Below are 20,777 nucleotides of genomic sequence, written 5' to 3'. Positions count from 1 at the left end.
GACAGGTAGGACGCTACGCTATCGTAGTCCCTTATTGGAAACGCGCATCTGTAATGTGGCGTATGAGGTTTATTGTGGGGTTGCCAGTGTGTGTGACATGTGGAAAACATGTTCCTTCTGTAGCAGTTGGATGCGCCTGCTGTTGGCCATTGTGGGAGGGATGCTCAAGTCACGGCCACACATCAAACTGCTGTTCAAGGCCTCGAGGCGCTTCTTACCCCCTCACAAAGCAGGGAACACTCTCTTCCGGCTTGATCTGGTCCAGCCAAGTTGAGCACACGCCATAGTGCACGGGGCCCTTGCCGTCTGTGCAGCCGAAAGGAAGAAACAAACAGGAAAGAAATAAAGGATGTTGATATCAAATCAATGTATTGTGGAAAGTAGAGGGTGGAGGGGTGTTAGTATGGAGCTGAGGGGCATCTTGCACCAAACCAAACATTATCAAATAAAGGCACAGAACTAGCAGGCTTTGGCTTCGGGAGACAGACATACTGATACAAACCCATGAAAGGAGGGGGTATCTATGGATGGTATGGGAAATGTAAGCTATACACATGTGGTACATGTTTATTATGTTAAATCATGAGCTATTAAAGCAACTTGGACGAAAATGGGACTGGTACATTTCCTCGGGTAGGATGAACGATGTAATGGCAATACAGGAACTGCAGACAGCAGTGACGTCAGCTAGTGTCCTGCCAGTGCCAAGACACGCACATCTAAGGTGTAATTGGGCCCCAAATCATTTGCAATTAGTGAAAGTATCCAACCGATAACAAGCACTAGTTTCCAACCAATCATTTTGAATATCATGTTGGACTTATAATGCAACATCTTGGAACGGTACTGACGTGCTTCCAATTGCTGCTGGCCCTCCCCTATTACTGGCTGTAGTGACTATGCCATCCAGCCCACACTATACATTGTAACACAAAGGCACGCACCCTGAGGGCGGGCTCGCCCGAAGGCATAAATAAAGGAGCGCAAGACAGCTCCAGGTCTCGGCTCACACATATCAGAACGTGTGTGTGTCCCCCTCTTATTGTTGGGCCTAGCCTCAGCGCAGCGCGTGTCCAGCCAGGCCTGGATGCCCCATTGGTGACGAGGCAGGTCCCAACTGCGCCTCTGCCGAGCCTCACCTGTTCCGGCCGCCTTCCCCACCGTCGAGGTGCGCGGTGTGCGGCCTCCGCTGTTGTCTCCAAAGCTGTGTCGCACACGAGACGAGGAAGCATGGGTGCTTGCTGCCCCAGCCGGTGCCCACCCCGCACTGTGGAACTGCCAAGGGACGAGTGCTGCCCAGCGGGTGCCCACCCTGAACTGCGGAAGCCGCCGGAGTTCGCGTGCTGGCCAGCGGGTGCCCACCCCACACTGAGAAGCCGTCGTTCGATCCTGTTGGCCGTAAGAGCCCTGCTGAGGGCGGAGGCAGCCGAACGTAGCTGCCGTCAGCGCTGTGTGACTCAGGTGAGACCTGGCCTGCTCAGCACGTGCGCACCCGCCTTGACTGAAGACAGCGCTCCCACTGCTGCGTGGTCGAGCCTGTGCCCTGAGGACAGGGCCCAATTGCACCCTTGCGCTCCGTGCGCTGAAGTGAGAGTGCACGGGCGGTCAGGACGCCCTCGTGAGAATAAAGCACTGGCAAAGACAAAGTGCATTACTGGATTGGCCAAGCGCTCTGCATTTAGCTCCCTCACCACCAACAACAAGCACTGGCAAGTGAAACTGGATGCCAGTCTGTCCCTGCTCACAGCAGTCAGGACCCCAGCCCACCCGTCAACCACTGTTAGGAGTAACAGCTTTGAAGGACACACCAGGAGGGTATTGCACCAGGCGGGAGGGCAGTAAGCATATTCGTAGGCGAACATGAGCGTTCCCAACGCAGATGGAGCTGGTGCTCCTATGGCGCAGACACCAGCCCCACAGCAGGCACCTATGCACGCACCACCACACCAAGACATGCGACGGCGACCCCCCTGCCCCCATTCCGTGAACTTGCGGATCTGGCCACTGCGGCGGCACAATGGTAATCTTAGATCGGCCGCCTAGATCACTACTTTGTGGGCATGAGAGAGACAGACAAGAAGGTGAAAAGGTCGCTCATCATGTGTTACGGAGGGGGAGAGCTGTATGACTTGTTCGAGACACTATCTCAACTGGAGCCCCAGGGGAATTGCAGGGAAAGACCGTCCCCCACTCACATCATTTTCAACAATACTGGCCTTCCCTTCCAACTTATGTGGTCATTGACCCAAAATTAATTTCTGCTGTTTTTATGTATATGCTACAAGTGTTCATCAACCTTCTAGCTATATGTGCTGTTTACAGTCACTGATTTTGGTACTAAAACCCCTGTGTATGTATTAGTGTGTGACGCCCTCATTTAATCATGTTCCCTCTATCTACCCTTCTGTCTGAAAAAAGGGGGAGGGGGACAGAAGGGTAGATAGAGGGAACATGATTAAATGAGGGCGTCACACACTAATACATACACAGGGGTTTTAGTACCAAAATCAGTGACTGTAAACAGCACATATAGCTAGAAGGTTGATGAACTCTTGTAGCATATACATAAAAACAGCAGTAATTAATTTTGGGTCAATGACCACATAAGTTGGAAGGGAAGGCCAGTATTGTTGAAAATGTTGTTCGAGACACTGCCTGAAACAGAGGCAGATGACAACTATGACGAGGCGGTGGCAGCTTTAAACAGGCACTTTGACCCGCAAATAAACCCCTATTTCAAACGATTTAAGCTCTGCCAAGCAAGACAAGGGGAGGCCGAGACAATAGACGTTTTCTATGCCCATCTGAGGAAGCTGGCGAGCTCCTGCACGCTGTATGACCAGAGGGAAGAAATCAGCCCAAAGTCATATAAGAGTGCCGCTCAGTGCCTCTGCGCCGCCTGATACTCAGGCAACCAGGCATCTCTCTGGATGAGATTATACTGCTCGCCAGGTCCCAAGAGATGGAGGCACCTCTTAACCAGCCCACAATGCAATCAGGGACCTCCCGCCCTCTAGTGATAAAAGAGGAGAGTGGACGCTATTCAGAGATGACCAGTGACACCACGAGAGTCCAGAAGGCCGCCACAGAGGAGCGCATTTGTGGTAACTGCAGTTTGGATCATCCGCCGGCTGGTCGATGCCTCGCAAGGGGGAAGACCTGCTCCCAATGTGGAAAGCTCAATCACTTCGCGAAGGTGTGTCGAGGAGGAAGAGCAACGACAAACACTACGGGGCAGCGTGGACCGTCAACGGCAGTTAGACAACTAATGCGGGAAGACCTGTTGGAACAAGTGGTCGCCACCCCGCCAGGTTTTGGCTTAGGCACGGATGGCGACGACGTCTTCATAGTGTTGTTTGTGAGTTGAGAAGGTTCGAGGCGTTGACCTCCACCCATGTGCACCATCACAGTGGCAGGCTCCTCAGTAAAGGCGCTCATAGACACTGGGGCATCAGTGAACTTGATGGACACGATCAATGTGAGCAGCTATCACCGCGACCCCGCTAGCACCCTCCAGGGTAAAGATATACACCTACAGTGGGACAGAGCCACTTCCCCTACGAGGAGTCATGGAGGTTGAAGTTGCCAGCGAAGGGCACTGCCTCCACACACGGTTTCACGTTATCGAAGGAGAGCGAGGGATGCTTTTCAGCTGCCACGCGGCGGAAGACCTGGAGCTGGTCTTTTTCGCCAACCAGGTGCATGACCTGCACACCCTAGACATCCTCAGAGACTTTCCCATCTTATTCGAGGGGCTGGGGTGCCTGAAAGGAAAGCTATTCAAACTCCACATTGATCCAACGGTCAAGCCCACATCCCTGAGGCACAGGAGGGTGCCTTTCAGTCTATGCCCTCTAGTGCCCTCAAGTGGAGGGGATCTGTTACGAAAGTTGGAGCAGTTGGGTGTAATTGAGAAGGTGTCAGGCCCCTCCCTGTGGGTATTGCCTTTGGTCGTTGCCCCCAAGCCAAAGCAGCCTGGAGCCATTCGGCTATGTGTCAACATGCGCCTTCAGAATAAAGCCGTGAAGTGGGAAAGACATCCCATGCCCACCATGGATGACATCATGGCAGACCTCAACGGGGCCAAGTGGTTTACAAAACGCCGGTTATCACCAGCTGGAGCTTCATCCAGATAAAAGCAATATCCTAACATTCTCCACCCATGTGGGGCTACTTCGTTGAGTCCTTCATAGCGGAAGTGTTTCAGAACGCGATAAGGGAGACACTCACGGGATTGCAAGGCGTTATTAACTTGAGTGATGATATCCTAGTGTTCTCAAAGACACTAGAGGAAACTACGTGCACCTCAGAGACACCCTTCAATGACTGGTGGAAAGTGGTCTTACCCTCCACCGAGCCAAGTGCTCGTTCTACCAAGTGTCGGTGGAATTCTTCAGTTACATCTTCTCTAGATATGGCCTACAAGTCGATCCAAAGAAGGCCGAGGCCATACACACTGCTCCGAGATCTACGTCCCCCACGGAAGTCTGCAGCTTCCTCGGCATGGCCAGATATTGCGGTCAATTCATTCCGAATCTGGCGTCCCTCTCAGAACCTCTCCGCAACCTTCGATGTCAGGTCAGCAGTGGGCGTGGATCGCGAAGGAAGACACAGCATTCCATGCTGTGAAGAAGGCCCTCATCGACAACAAAGTCATGACATACTTTTGACCCAACAGACGCACTGAGGTGGTGGTGGATGCAAGCCCCGTGGTGCTAGGAGTTGTTCTCATGCAAGAAACAGAAGAGAAGGAATGGGTCCCAACTGCTTATGCTCGCAGAGCATTAACAGGAACAGAGATGCCGCATGCCCAGATAGAGCGTGAAACCCTGGCCATCAAATGGGCAAGCCAACATTTTCACCTCTGTCTCTACAGGCAGGAATTTCGCGCGGTCACAGATCACAAGCCTCTTGTTCCCCTTTTTGCAGGTACCTCTAGATTGGCTCCCCTAAGACTCAAGAGATGGGCAGTTCAACTGCAAGCCTACCATCTTGAAGTGATCTTTTGGCCCGGGGTCAACAACCCATCTGACTTTCTGTCATGTCACCTTGCCACGTCTGCTCTACCTGGACGCCTGGTAGATGAGGACAACATGGAGGAGTTTGTCCAAATGATCTCTCAGGAGGCCTGCCCAAATGCGCTCATGCTTGACGACATCGGAAGAGCCACTGAGTCCGACGAAAGTCTGGCCAAGGTCAAAGCGACGTTGGTGGACCGAAGCTGGCATCACTTTCTCGATGGAGTACATGCCTTGACAGAGGAGGAAAGACTGTTCCGTCAATAGCTATGGAGGGCCCAAAGCGAACTCAGCCAAGGACTTCATGGGATTGTCCTGCGCAGCACCACCCTGGTAATCCCCAGGAGCCTTCAAGAGAGAGTGGTCTGCCTGGTGCATCAAGGGCATCAAGGGATAGCTAAAACTAAAGCCTGTCTCAGAAGTAAGGTATGCTTCCCCGGCATGGACACTATGGTCGAGGAAGCCATCCACACATGCCACTCGTGCAACATCACCGGAAGTAACCCGACACCACATCCGGTCATCACCGAAGCGCCATGTCCTGAGCCCTGGACTCAAGTCAGCATTGACTTTGGGTCATTCTCAGACAGGTGGAGCACCCTGGTCCTCAGTGACTCCCACTCAAAATTCCCCATGGTAGAGGTGGTGTCATCGACAGCTTTTCCCTAGGTCAAAGCCACGCTCCACCGCGTCTTCGCGAGGATGGGACTTCCGGAAGAAATCAAGTCAGATAATGGGCCACCCTTCCAAGGGAGAGAGTTCCAGGAGTACCTGGCATCCCACACCATTCAACACCGCAAGATCATGGCAGAGTGGCCGCAGGCAAATGGGGAGGTTGAACGCTTCATGCGGACTCTGAACAGGGCTCTTAGAATTGGCGTTGAAAAGGGCGATGATTTCGAACACTGCCTCCAGCAATTCTTAGGTGCGTAACGCCAGACACCGCACTATACAACACAGTGTGTCCCGGCACACCTGAAGTTCTGGAAAGTGAATGAATGAATGAATGAATGTAATCTTGTCAAGCGCAAATTTAGCCCAAGGGCATCAAGGCGCTGGTGCGGGAAAAAAGGAACGGAACACAGAGAGAATAGTGCTTAGGGACAACATTCCTGCGGACCCATCCTGGAGTCCACCTGTGCTGGATCAAGCCACTGCACAAGCCAGAAGACGAGCCACCAACGACAAGTCAAGCCAAGCACGCCGGGTGCACACAATGGACATTCAAGTTGGGGACCGGGTCATCGTGACGGACCGATAACCGGGATGGAAGTATCGCACCCCGTATGAGCCAGAGGTGTGGGGGGTTATCAATGTCCAAAGAACCATGGTGTTGGCTAAGCACAGGACCCGAGTGGTCACGAGGAAAGTATCATGGGATAAGAAGGTGGGAGCCAGACTCACAGCGACAGGTGAAGAGACTGAGTAGAAGAATGGGGAGAAGAAATGGTACCACAGAGCACCCCACGAAGCAGTCAGGCAACAGCACCAATGCGTCCAGAATGAGAATCACCGGCTGGTGTAGAATAGATAAACACAAGTGCAAGCTCACCGTCATAAGAAGATAACTCTGGAGGGACAGGGGTGGAGAACAACTCCCAGAGCCAGAGGTATGGTCTTCGGTCGAAGCCTGCTCCCAGCCAATGACTAAGAGACTTTGCGTGCTGCATGTCTAAGGACTGAATACTATACATTGTAATGTCTTAGCATCTAAAAGATTGTAGGGATGTAGTGACAGTGCCACCTGGCCCGCACTATACATTGTAACACACAGGCACACACCCTGAGGGCGGGCTCGCCCGAAGGCATAAATAAAGGAGCGCTATACTGCTCGGGGTCTTGGCTCGCACATATCAGAACATGTGTGTGTACCCCTGTTAATGGAGCGACTATATGGGTCAGTGGCCTAGCCTCAGCCCAGCGCATGTTCAGCCAGGCTGGGACGCCACACTGGCCACTCACTACTCAGCGGCTGCCTCACTGTACATAAGTGAGTTTTTTGTATTAGCACGCACTGTTAGAGAACCGCTTCATGACGCATGTGCAATGTAAGGTGCTTGTGAGGTGCTGCTCCTCTAAGAAACGTGATTTAGCGTTTTGGACTTCAGAGTTCTACTGTGTCATGATCTTCATGTCACTCTTCCCAGCATGGTGAACGCCTCACTCCAGGACATCACACAAACGCCCTCCATTCCTGTCTTTTTCATCTACAAATCATTGTTAGCAGAATCAGTGCAGGAGAAGCAACGGAAGGGTAAAAACGCCCAGAATGCCTTTGATGATCACAGGAACGGTTAGGGCTGGACACAGTATCCATAATGACCCAGAAGGAGGTGGCCGCCTACTTCCCAGCAGAGTGCTTAAGTCCACTCAGTGGGTATAGGCAGCGCTCAAAGTCTACGCTCCTACGTGTCATTGTTGTCCTGCAAGACTTCCAACGGAGGGGTATGTTGGGTTTAACTCTTGGTTTGCGGGGTAAAATATGGAAAATGGTGAACATTGCAGGCAAAGGATGATGGTGCTAAGGGAGTAGAAAAACGTATGAATGAAGAAATTCATGCCAACACTGCACTCAAATTACTCCTGATCAGTAACTCTCTATCATGACCTTAGACGAGCAAGGACAGACGAAAAGTGATCGGTGGGCCCCACAAATGAATCTCTGACCATGATAATTACTCTGTGCTTCAATCCAGTCCATTGTTTTTTGGCTCACCACGTCACCTCATATGGGAACAGCCATATATAAGTGCTGTAGGAAGCACTACATAAACGAATCCAATCAATGTTATCACCAGTTAGTTGGGCGCTCTCTAACCAGTTCCCCATTTATGCCCAGACTGATTGCCCACAGGTGAGCGTCCAATGCGAGAATAACACCCAGGCTCATCAGACAGGAAGCCTCACTCACCTTGACTCTGGAAAGCAACCACGGCCACAGTGAGGTGGATTTCATTGGGGTGCACGTCCAGGGAGGAGCTGATGGAGTAATAGCGAGGTGACAGCAGTGGAAGCTGTGTAAGGAGGAAAGAGGATGGGATGGAGACAGACGTGAACTCCTCGAGCACTTCCAGGAGCGTGGAACACTGGAACCACTTCCACTCTTCGTAGATACGAGCATCCTAGGAGAAGACAGGCGAGGCATTAAAGGACAAGGGCCGACAGCAACACAGTCTTATAATCCATTCAGGGACTTTTTTTAAGGGAGCCGCGGGCAATTGACTAAAGTTCACGCAACACAAAGTGGCTGCACAGCTTTGTATGAGAGGGAAAGAGCAGGACAGTGAGATCTGGCACTGCTGCTCCCTCTCCTGTGCTGGCACACTTTAAGCTGCCTTGTGCCACACATACACCCTCAACCATAGTTCAATGTTCCTATGTGACTCCTTGCATAGGTTTTTTACGGATATATGACGGTACCACGCGTACTTTTACAACGCGTACCGTTACAACGCTACTTTTACCACGCAAGTCGTTACAACGACTTGCGTGGAGGGGCGCTGGATAGTAAATTTTTTAATTTACTATTCCAACTCCAGTCCCCGTGGACTCTAGGGAAAGGAGTTGGATAGTAAATTAATCTATTTACTATCCTGGAGCGCCCCCCAGCGCAAGTCGTGGTAACGACTTGCGTGGTAAAAGTAGCGTGGTAACGGTACCGCGTTGTAAAAAATGCGTGGTTACCGTTGTATACCGTTTTTTACTTTACCTTCCAGTACAAATAAAACATGCTTATCCATCGTTTGAAGCTTTTCGAACTTTGTATTGGGTCGTACAGTACAGCACACATGCAAATTTAGAAAAAAGAAAACGTTTCTCCAACTTTATGCCTTCCTTGAAGAGGCATATATTTTTGGCGTAAAACCTTGTCTACATATGACAGTAGATATGGCTTTCAGTAGAAACACATGGGTGGTTCCATGGGAAAGCCCATGTGCCATCCATGGGAAGCCCACTTGACACAAAGTAGAGCAGAGCAGCGCATAGCTCGTCTTTGCCTGTTTAAGGTTACTTTACAACGCAAACAGTTTTGCGCTTGAAAGCCAATCCCATATTAACACCTTGCACCAGTTAGTGCCACTTTTGATGACACTGTACAGGCACAAAGTGGTACTCTGTAGTACAATACATAAGCATCCATTTAGTCTGTTTTCCACCATCTGTGTTGAGTACTTGAGATCATTCATCACAAGTGATTTTAGTAGATCTTTAGTGGGGCAGAGACCAGTGATGGTAAAAGTGATATTTGGGGAGAGGATGTGGTCTCACGGTTAGACTGCCAACTTTGGAGCTGGAAAACCAAGGTTCGAGCCGCAGGGTCGACTTCACATCCCATGATTCTGGGCAAATCACTTATTCTCCCCATGCCTACAAAAAAATTAATGTGTCCTTGTGTAACGTATCTGGTGCTCATGTAAAGCGCCCCAATACCTTCTGGTCGAGTTCACACTATACAAATCTTCAACAACAAAAAAATATACTGTGTTGGAATGGAAAATGTTCCTTGCATGATGATGCATTCCCTCCCTGAGTGCCCAAGCAGCATTGTTATCTGGTAATGATATTTAGTCATGAGTGATCACAGATGTGTGTGTGCACCATGACCTAGCCCTATCTCACAGTAATGCGGTATGGCTAGACCAGAATGGGTGCACCAAGCGCTGGCCTTGTGAAATTAGAGGGCTATAGCCCACCTCAAGTTAAGTGGCACAAGCCCCGAGGTGGCAGCATCCCTTTTTGCATAAATATAATCAGTAATGTAAACAGGCCCTTTTAAACCTGTCACTGGAGACCAGCCTACTGCCCCACGTGTGTAAAGCTATGTGACTGTGTACTTAACTCACCCTTGGCCTACATAGATTGTGTGTAGGCCGGACAGCATGTGATACTTGCATATGCATGTTGGAGCGCAAGTATGTGCCGAGGTGTGATACAGAACATGGAGGCTTTTGGGTTCCATATTAGAAGCACAGTGGCCGAAGAGGTGAGGACTGCAATCCCCAGACAGGAGATGTGCATTGCTAACATTCATGAGGGTTGGGGTGGGGTACACATTCTAAAGAGAGAGGAGCAGGGTCTCCTCAGTGCACATCAAAGGTCTCTTTGATTTCAGGAAGAAGTACATGTCGTTGGGGCTGGGGCTCATTGTCAGGGTGATGATGGGACTGATGACTGGCTACCAGGGAATTTGAAAGAGAAGAAGGCTAGGGCCTTTGAAACTTTATGAGGCATCTTTCAATGGAGGCTGACAGTAGGTGTGCTCCTCAGTTACTCCCTGGGCCTATGTTGAGAGTCAATTGGAATTAGAGCCACGCTTGCTGTGGCAGAGTTTCACTTTGACAAAGGGCAGTGTAGAGGAGAAGAGCACTTCAAAGAAACTGACAGCCCCAAAACCAATGTCAAAGGCCAGGCACTAAATCACGTATGTGTCAGGATTTGGACTGTAAAGGTGGAAGAATGAGTCCCATACTTGGTTGAACAGCACCGCCTCGTCAGGTGACAGAAGATCGACAAAACGTGCTGCTGTAACCAGGGCTGGGGACCAACATCAGTCAGTATCCCTGCTAGGTGAGGGGTCATCCCCCAAGACGTCAAGACCACTTGCCCTGAGCCTGAAACACTAGTCTACTGCCTGAACACCATGACCAGCGTACCTTATGAGGAGGAGAGTGCTTAGAGTCTGCTGCCTGCCAAGACCAGTGAGCCCTGTGAGGAGGAGGAGAGACCCTGGAGGGAGGGAGACCCAGCGATGATCCTGTCAAGCAGTGAGATGCTCAGTCCAGTCTGTTACAGCAGGGATTCCGCCCAGGACAATGTTGACGCTCCGAACTTAGGAGGCTTTGCAGGTACTTTTAGTGTGCTGATACTATGCTTTTGTGTTGCATCAAAATACTCCTTTTTTCAGAAAAAAAGGTTTTGGACTGGACAATCGCCTTTTTGTTGTGACTCTTTGTACTTTGAGTTGTGGACCTGTTTATGTGTTGCACCTACATCATCCTGAACAGCCTTTGTCTGCTCAACTTGACCTACCACTGAGAGTTAAGTCCTGGACATGGTGGTGCTTGGCCACACTAGTCAGGACCATAGTAGTTTGGGCCTCTGAACAGTAAAAGGCTTCAACCCCCAAGGTTGAGCCCAGTAGTTATTGCTTGCCCTGTAGCTCTCTGAACAGGGTTCTGACATAATGATCCATAGTAAATTTGGGAGGATTTATGGGCAGATTGGGTGCAGACTATGTGCCAAATTAACATATCACTTGGTAGCTGACCAGGGTGGCTCCATCAATGAGGCACAGATTGTCCACATACGCATCAAAAATAGCTCCATTATATAGGAAGTGGCTCAGCAAAATGTACTGTTGCCAATGGCATCAAAATTCTTTGCAATGGACCTGAAACGGTGGTGCTGGAAGAACAGTCAGTAATATGCCAAGTTGGCACAAATATGACTGACTAGATCAAGATAGCCCACACGTGATGGATCCTTCCCCTGCCCTAATACCATTATGGGTGCACTGTCCTGCCAGAAAACCCAGTGAATTTCCTCTGGTTTAATCTTCATAGTTTTAAAGTCAATTTTTAAGTCTCCCATGGAGACAGTTTTAGCTTTTCCACATGTAATAAAAAAATAATGGATGAAAAACACATACGCTAAAAATAGACACATACAAGGGGTTTTGGGTCAGCCCTCTTCATTCATTAGTCTGTTCAACTGTCTTTCTTGTTGCGTTCCGCCCACCACAGCATGCATTATGGGTCAAATGTGTCAGCCCACTTCAATCACTGACTCTCTTTGCACTCTGAGTGATGGAAAATTGCCCGCTCACAAGTGCATATCCAGCTAAAGAGAAGTGCACTTTCGTGCCAGAGCTTGTGGACCAATACTGTAGTTTTCCAATGCTTTTTTTCTCCATCGTTATCCTTTTTTCTTTGTTTAGTAACGCTTTGTGGTTAAACCATGCCTTTAGGAAAAAAAAGTGAAAGTAAATTAAAAAAATGTTTTCCACCTATAAAAATCTTATTTTCATATAATGTGCATTAATGGAAGTAGTTTTACTTGCCTGCTAAGAAGCACAAGTATTATATATTTTAAAAAAAAGAAAAAAAAAGAGTAACAATGAAATAAGCATTAAAAAAAATTCACAGCTTTGAGTGCCTTGGAATTGTCCACAACGTTACATTATGCCAGATTGCCAAAATCAAATAAGCTGTCTTTGACAATGCCTAATGTAATAAATAGTACAGTGGAAGCAAACAGGCCAAGAAGAGAATGGAGATTTTTCCAAAGCCTAACATGTCTAGGGATTTTATCACATTCACGCCTAAAATTCATAACATTTGAAATACAATTGAGTAGAAAAAATATGGATGAAACCACAACTCTGGAAATGTGCAGGGAAGAGAGATCATAGGGCGCTAGCTTACGCCATCAATCTTGTATGTAGAATGGGTCAGCTGTATCTGAACATACATTTTCAGCAGAATGTTTTAATCGTAATTTTAGTCTTTTTTAACAAAAAAGCAGTCGTTTGTCCAAGACCATCATATGCCAACTGTTAGAAAACAGACAAGAGGTTGGAATCCCAGTTAGCGGGCCAGACCTGTTGAATGGCGTGTTGTTCTAGGCCATGCATCTCAGTAGACAGGAAGGCAACAGGCTAGGGGTGTCACCTTGGTCTAAGTCAACAGGGCCAAGTATCAGACCAGAGGAGGAGAAATCAAGCTAAGTGACAAAGTAGCCATTACCTACAGTACCTCAAACACCTACGCAGTTGTGTTGGATGATGCTGAGCGCATTGAGTGTGTTTTGCGAGGTTGCTCGCAAATGTTTTGTAGCAGTGCAAAGGAATAAAACAATCAATCCATCCCTTTACATTTTTATTGGAAAATGTGACCTATAAAATCCCCGAATCTAACTCTGATGTCAGCATCAATCAACTAGCATCCTAGAGGACAAAACATATACCCAATAAATCAGTCTTTAAAGTACATCATGAAAGTCATTCTGAATTTTAATGAACTAAAAAACACACTGAATGCGCTCAGCATCCTCCAACACAACTGCGTAGGTGTTTGAGGTACTGTAGGGTAATGGCTACTTTGTCACTAAGGCTTGATTTCTCCTCCTCTGGTCTGATACTTGGCACTGTTGACTTAGACCAAGGTGACACCTCTAGCCTGTTGCCTTCCTGTCTACTGAGATGCATGGCCTAGAACAACACGCCATTCAACAGATCTGAGCCGCTAACTGGGATTCCAACCTCTTGTCTGTTTTCAAACAGTTGGCATATGATGGTCTTGGACAAACCACTGCTTTTTTGTTAAAAAAGACTAAAATTACGACTAAAACATCCTGCTGAAAATGTATGTTCAGATACAGCTGACCCATTCTACATACAAGATTGACGACGTAAGCTAGCGCACTCTGATCTCTCTTCCGTGCACATTTCCAGAGTTGTGGTTTCATCCATATTTTTTCTACTCAATTGTATTTCAAATGTTATGAATTTTAGGCGTGAATGTGATAAAATCCCTAGACATGTTAGGCTTTGGGAAAATTATAAAGCAGAGATATAATGACATCACATTAAACTGTGAGGGGATTGCAGAGCCTACAAGTCAAGATTCTGAGATCTGTGATGATGCCAGCCCAAAGCGTTCAAGACAGAGAGGAGGATTACCTTATCCTAGGTCAGATTCCGAGGAATTGCCATGTGGGTGGCACTCACGCCTAGCTGCCACTGCAGAATGAAAAGGGGGGTCACCAAGCTATGGTGAGGTGAGCATAGGTGGTTCTAGCACCTGGGAATTAGATGTGGAGCCACACTGTCCTTGAGGATGCAGCATGGACCAACAAACTCTCCGAGGTCCTAGCACTGAGTCCAGCCTTTATCAGACGATGAACCAGCCGGAACATCCCTTTGGAGACAGCAATGACTTTGGTCTGTCCTTCAGCCCAGAGGCCGTAGGATACTAATGGGCAATATTAGGACCAGTACCTGGCTTAGGAGCTGTAACCTCTCCTTTTCCGACGCGTCTTCGGCCAACGTAGACAAGAGCTTCAGAAACTGTGGTGTCGGCGGGGTGGTGATGTCCAGGAAGTGCGTCAGCGCCTGCCTCAGGGTGCAGGGTGGCAGCCGGCTATCTGACACCCAAGTGCTTACCGTACCAGACTTTGTCCCTAGAAACAAAGAAAGAACTGCTCAAACAACAGTTTTTCTTAAAAAAATATTCAAAGCATCAGGAGCCAGCACATAACAGTACATAACATGTTGAAACAGATCTACTTTCACTCGTGTTAATATATACATTTAAACAAGTCTTCGAGATACGTGTTATGGATGTCTCTGTCTCTTGGTTATAGGTACCATACATGCCGCAGTCTACTGAGAACTCCCTGTAGTGCCATTATAAATTGCACATCGTTAAAAATGGGAGGCCTTTTCATCCCTAGCACTAGCAAAGACTGCCAAGAAGGCCAGTCCCACATGGTCGGACTGGCCTATAGTGCAATATGGCAGTGCCAAAGGGGTCAGTCTGATAGACCAGTCTGTGAGTCAACTTCATGGTTCTTGTGACTTCATTACACCAGCTATTTGCTACTTACTGCAATTGCCAATGCATACAGAGACTCTGATCATAGTCCATTTAGTCTAAGACGGACCCAGACCGGGCTAATCACAGTTTTAATTTGCCTGCTGCTGACTCTGGACTGGGACTGGGGCTGGTCGGGGATCGTCTTTAAGACTCCCTGCCACAGCTCTTTTGATCTGCCTCCAACTTGTTGCTCTAAATACTCTCTCTTAACACAAGCTATTCAAAATGCTCGCACACAATACACAATCCCTCAATATCCTATTCCTCCTGAAATCGTCCCTCCAGATAAATTACTGGATCTCCTAATTAACAACTCTAGAGCTTCCGCCATTTATAAACTTCTACATAGTTAATTTACTCTGAGAGAAAACTAAGGTAGAGATATCTTGGGAAAAAGATTTGGACACATCTTGGGCTGTGGAGTTTTGGGATAAAATTTGGCTTACATTTAGGAAATCCTCTAGAGCTGCAAATACCATTCAGACTCTCTTTTTGATATACAATAGGCTCCTACTTTCTCCACTCATCCTCAATGCAAGACACACCGAGCTCCCAGATGTATGCTGGACCTGTTCTTCATCACATGCCGATTTATTTCATCTACTCTTTACATGTAGTTCTGTTCATAGTTTTTGGGAAAAGTTATGGCATCAAATCAATTTGATTTTTGATTCCTGTCACCCTTTTTCTGTTTCACATATCTTTTTAGGTAGTTTATCCCCTATTTGGGAGCATTGTCATTTCAATGTAAAGATAATAGACCTGTTGTTAGCAGTTGCCTTTCAACAAATAACCAAGAACTGGAAGGACTTTACTAAATTATCGTATCAAGCATGGTGGTACGCGGTATGCTACAATTATAGACTGGACACAACATTTGTATAACCGATGCATATGGCACCAAAGCGTTTGGATTTATGGGCGCCTGTGACGTTGTTTATTTATAGAAAGTGCCCAACGTTCTCTGTCTCTCACTCCTCTCCAACAAGAAGTGGTTAAACCTCCATGATTTCCTCCATGTTGATATTATACAGTTTAATTACATTCCACTCTGTAATAGGTATATTAACATAGTGTGTAAATTTATTTTCCTTACCGATTTTGTCATATGTCAATGTTATTATTATTATTATTATTATTATTATTAAATTTTATAAAGCGCGTAGTCACCCGTGAGTATCCCAGCGCTAAGATCAGTACTACTGCAGGTCAGCTAGGCAGGAAGGGGGACAGGATTTAGGGGAAGAGGTGGGTTTTCAATCGCTTTCTGAACCGCAGATAGTGGGGTTCAGTTCTCAGGTCGCGAGGTAAGGCATTCCAAAGGCGTGCAGTGTGGACCGAGAAGCGCCTTCCACCTGTTCGGGCCTTCTTGACTCTGGGAATGAAGATGAGATGTTCCTGATCGGATCGAAGGGATCTTGGGGCTTTATATGGTATAATGAATTTCCTTAAAATTGGGGGGCCTTTATTTTGAAGCAGTCTGTGGGCCAGGCAGAGGGCCTTGAACTTCACACGTTCTCTTACCGGGAGCCAGTGGAGAAGCTTCAAGGTTGGTTTGGCCGAGGCTCTGGCAGGAGTGTTGGTGAGGATCCGGGAGGCTGCATTTTGGATCCTTTGCAGTTTGTTCAAGGTTGCCTCCGGAGCGCCTAAGTAGATCGAGTTACTGTAATCGATCCTGGATAGTATCAGGCCTTGGATCAACAGTTTTTGAGAGTTGGGGGGGAGTAGAGGCAGGATCTTTCGAATCGACCTGAGGAGCCCGAAACAAGTCCCGGCTACTTTTTTTGCTTGTGTTATAAATGATAAATCCTTTTCGAGCCATACACCCAAGCTTTTCACCTCAGGTTTCAGGTCTGGGGGCAGGCCCAGACACGGTGGCCAGATGTTTTGTGAAAGAGAGAGCCCCTTCTGACCAAGGAGGAGAATGTCAGTCTTTGAACCATTAAGTTTCAGAGCTGAGCTGTTCATCCATCCTTGTATCTGGGTCAGACAGTTGAAAAGGTCCGCAGGTTGTTGGCTTGGGTGAGAAAGGGACACCACTAATTGTGTATCGTCAGCATAGCTGACGATACTCACTCCGAACGGGATAACAACCTCCTCCAATGGGGACATATAGATATTAAATAATGTGGGGCTCAGGGAAGAGCCCTGAGGCACGCCACATTGGAGGGGTGTTTCGGAGGAACGGGTGTTATTCTCCCAGATCTGGAAGGAGCGTTGGCTCAGAAAGGATGATAGCCAGGACAGTGCGGTCCCTTCAACACCGACACTCCTTAATCGATGGATAAGGAGCTGGTGGTTGACGGTGTCGAAGGCCGCACTGAGATCGAGGAGGATCACTGCCACTGATCCTCCCTCGTCTAAGAGTGCTCTGGCCTCCTCCACCGCCACAAGGAGGGCGATGTCGGTGCCCTGCCCGGGACGGGATCCCGTCTGCGAGCTTTTAAGCCGATCGTTGCTCTCCAAAAATTGTGAAAGTTTTCTATTCACAAGTTTTTCGGCGATCTTGCTAGTTCCCGGGAGAAGAGAGATTGGCCTAAAGTTTGCCAGATCGGCAGGGTCAAGGGAAGGTTTTTTTAATAACGCCTTGACGACTGCCGCCTTCCAGCTGGAAGGGACGACTCCCTGTTGAAAAGAGGCGTTGATAAGGTGGGTAAGGGGAGGGACGATCGTGGGTGCTACTCTTTTGAGAATACGTAGCGGAGCAGGGTCCCTCGGAGATCCGCTTTTGATGATATTCAGCGTGCTTTCGACCTCTTCGGCAGTCACTTGGCCCCAAGAGGAGAGACAAGGGGGGGTAGGAAGATTGTTGATTTCTTTTTCCTCACTCGGGTTTGTGAGTGGAATAGAGTTGAGGATTTTCTGGATTTTTTCCTTGGAAAAAATTAGCTAAATTGTGGCATTTCTCCTCATCTGCCTTGGGGTCTGGAGGATTTCTAGGTCCGGGGTCTGGGACTTTAAGGAGTTCTTTTAAAATAGTAAAAGATTCCTTACTGGAGCAAGCGGAATTTTCTATTCTTTCTTGGAAGAATGAGCCTTTGGTGTTGCGAAGGGCAGTTTTATACGTTTGTAGTGCAATATGGTAGGCGTCCTTCTTTTCATTGGATTTGTCCTTCCTCCAAGAGCGTTCTGTTCTCTTGCATTCCTGTCGCAGAGATTTGAGCGCCGGAGTATACCAGGGAGCGGGTTTAATTCTTTTGGTTTGTTTGAGAGTAGTGGTGTTAGGGAGGAGTTTATCCAGTGAGGATGTGAGCCAGGCATTAAACTGATCATCAGCTATGACCGGGTCAGTGGAAAGGACGGGTGTAGAATCTAAAAGCATACTGGCCCATTCATCTGGTACAAGCTTGTGCCAGCGTCGGTCTGTCACCCGGATTTTGGGGGGTTGGGGAGGTGCTATGGATAGGTGCCAGGAGAAGGGGATTAGGAAGTGATCTGTCCAGGGGAGTTGAAGGGGGGGGGGCCGAAGTAATATCCATGATGTTGGTCAGGACGGGATCCAAAAGGTGTCCCTTGTTGTGGGTGGGTCCATTATTGACCAGCCGGATGTTGAATGACCCAAGGTCCTGAAGGAGATCCGCTGCTGTGGGATCTGTGGGGTCAGTAAAGTGCAGATTGAGGTCGCCCACGAGTAGAAAGTTCGGGGCAGAGGAAGCTAATTGGGACACCATATCAATGAGGGCATTGGGGAATTTCCCTGGTGTGCCACGGAGGGCGGTAAATCAACAGTCCCGAAAGGGAATGTGCCGGAGAAATTTGAAAGGCGAAATGGCAGCTTTCGCAGTCATCAATGTTGGCACTACTGGTCCTACAGGTGAGGTGTTCTCTGTGGATTATTGCCAGCCCCCCTCCTCTCCCTTTAGACCTATGCAGGGTTTGAATAAGATAGCCTGGGGGTAGGGCATTGACAATATCAGAGTCCGTGCTAGCAGAGAGCCAGGTTTCTGTAAGAAACAGAGCGTCCAGACCGTAATCCTGTATCAGTATGTTGATTTCATGCGCATGTTTAGGGAGGGAACGGCAGTTAAGGAGGCCAGTCTGTAGTCCCGGCTTTCCCGCGATCTGTTTGACTGGGTTACATCGTACGCAGTTAACAAAGGGTTTCCCTTCAGCGTGGATATAACGACACTCCTGATTTTTTTCCTTGTGAAGGGCCCAAAGCATGTCACTTATGTACACCAACCGATTAGGCAGCAAATCTGGCAGGGTTCCTGGGCCTGGGTCCGGCTGGGCCCGGATGGGCCCAGACGGGCTTGCCTTAGGCGCGCTGACGGCGCGCCCGCTGCGCGTACGTGAGGTGCACATGTTTTTAAAGGCGGAGTGGGCGTGGCCTCGAGCGAGTGGGCGTGGCCACAGGACCGGCTCACTCGCTGATGGCAGCGATGATTAAGGCGTTTCCCGCTACAGCATTTACCTCGGCTGCTTGGCGGTAACTGTGAGAGATTAAGCCCCCTGTCTGAAGCTATTGTGGTGAAAGGAAAGTTTCCCAGTGACAGAAAATCATACACAAAGGTTAAAATATAGCGCAATTATGTTTAAAAACAGTGCTCCCAGCTGTGCCTCAGTAGTGCAGTCTGACCTGAGCTTTCAGTCAGCTCGGTTTTTAAAGGTGGAGTGGGCGTGGCCTCGAGCGAGTGGGCGTGGCCACAGGACCGGCTCACTCGCTGATGGCAGCGATGATTAGGGCGTTTCCCGCTACAGCATTTACCTCGGCTGCTTGGCGGTAACTGTGAGAGATTAAGCCCCCTGTCTGAAGCTATTGTGGTGAAAGGAAAGTTTCCCAGTGACAGAAAATCATACACAAAGGTTAAAATATAGCGCAATTATGTTTAAAAACAGTGCTCCCGGCTGTGCCTCAGGAGTGCAGTCTGACCTGAGCTTTCAGTCAGCTCGGTTTTTAAAGTCGGAGTGGGCGTGGCCTCGAGCGAGTGGGCGTGGCCACAGGACCGGCTCACTCGCTGATGGCAGCGATGATTAGGGCGTTTCCCGCTACAGCATTTACCTCGGCTGCTTGGCGGTAACTGTGAGAGATTAAGCCCCCTGTCTGAAGCTATTGTGGTGAAAGGAAAGTTTCCCAGTGACAGAAAATCATACACAAAGGTTAAAATATAGCGCAATTATGTTTAAAAACAGTGCTCACGGCTGTGCCTCAGGAGTGCAGTCTGACCTGAGCTTTCAGTCAGCTCGGTTTTTAAAGGCGGAGTGGGCGTGGCCTCGAGCGAGTGGGCGTGGCCACAGGACCGGCTCACTCGCTGATGGCAGCGATGATTAGGGCGTTTCCCGCTACAGCATTTACCTTGGCTGCTTGGCGGTAACTGTGAGAGATTAAGCCCCCTGTCTGAAGCTATTGTGGTGAAAGGAAAGTTTCCCAGTGACAGAAAATCATACACAAATGTTAAAATATAGCGCAATTATGTTTAAAAACAGTGCTCCCGGCTGTGCCTCAGGAGTGCAGTCTGACCTGAGCTTTCAGTCAGCTCGGTTTTTAAAGGCGGAGTGGGCGTGGCCTCGAGCGAGTGGGCGTGGCCACAGGACCGGCTCACTCGCTGATGGCAGCGATGATTAGGGCGTTTCCCGCTACAGCATTTACCTCGGCTGCTTGGCGGTAACTGTGAGAGATTAAGCCCCCTGTCTGAAGCTATTGTGGTGAAAGGAAAGTTTCCCAGTGACAGAAAATCATACACAAAGGTTAAAATATAGCGCAATTATGTTTAAAAACAGTGCTCCCGGCTGTGCCTCAGGAGTGCAGTCCTTTGCAAGTGATATGTTTTGACTGACTTTCATCTAAACCCTTTGTATTTATCAAAAACCGCTTTTATCGGCAGGAAACTGCTGATAAAGCGGCGATAATGGGCTTGATAATATGCTCTATGGAATTCCTATCGAAGCCCATGTTAGATGTCTTCACATCTAACATGGGCTTCGATAGGAATTCATGGAGCATATTATCAAGCCCATTATCGCCGCTTTATCAGCAGTTTCCTGCCGATAAAAGCGGCGATAATGTATCGCCCGTCCTTGATAATATGCCCCCTGCTTTCCCTGCTGGAGCCTCCATTCAACCATGGTGCCCAGTTTCCTGCCGATAAAAGCGGCGATAATGTATCGCCCGTCCTTGATAATATGCCCCAAGGTGTGTGGGAAATTGTGTAGATACCACTAA

General features: G+C 48.5%; 1 protein-coding gene across 1 annotated transcript in view; it reads right to left on the bottom strand.

Annotated features, from left to right (window-relative positions):
* The window catches only part of NOS3 (nitric oxide synthase 3), a 999,469-nt gene that overhangs the window by 147,133 nt on the left and 831,559 nt on the right, over positions 1–20,777 (bottom strand). The window contains exons 20-22 of the mRNA XM_078662772.1: positions 14,017–14,198; positions 7,930–8,140; positions 219–306 (exon numbers count right to left, since the gene is read on the bottom strand). Of these exons, the coding sequence (XP_078518898.1) occupies positions 219–306; positions 7,930–8,140; positions 14,017–14,198 (481 nt within the window). The remainder of the gene's footprint in view (positions 1–218; positions 307–7,929; positions 8,141–14,016; positions 14,199–20,777) is intronic.

Source organism: Lissotriton helveticus, chromosome 10 (genome assembly GCF_964261635.1).
Source record: "Lissotriton helveticus chromosome 10, aLisHel1.1, whole genome shotgun sequence".
NCBI lineage: Eukaryota > Metazoa > Chordata > Amphibia > Caudata > Salamandridae > Lissotriton > Lissotriton helveticus.
The sequence above is the reverse complement of the archived record's forward strand: the minus strand, read 5'-3'. Positions and strand labels throughout refer to the sequence as shown.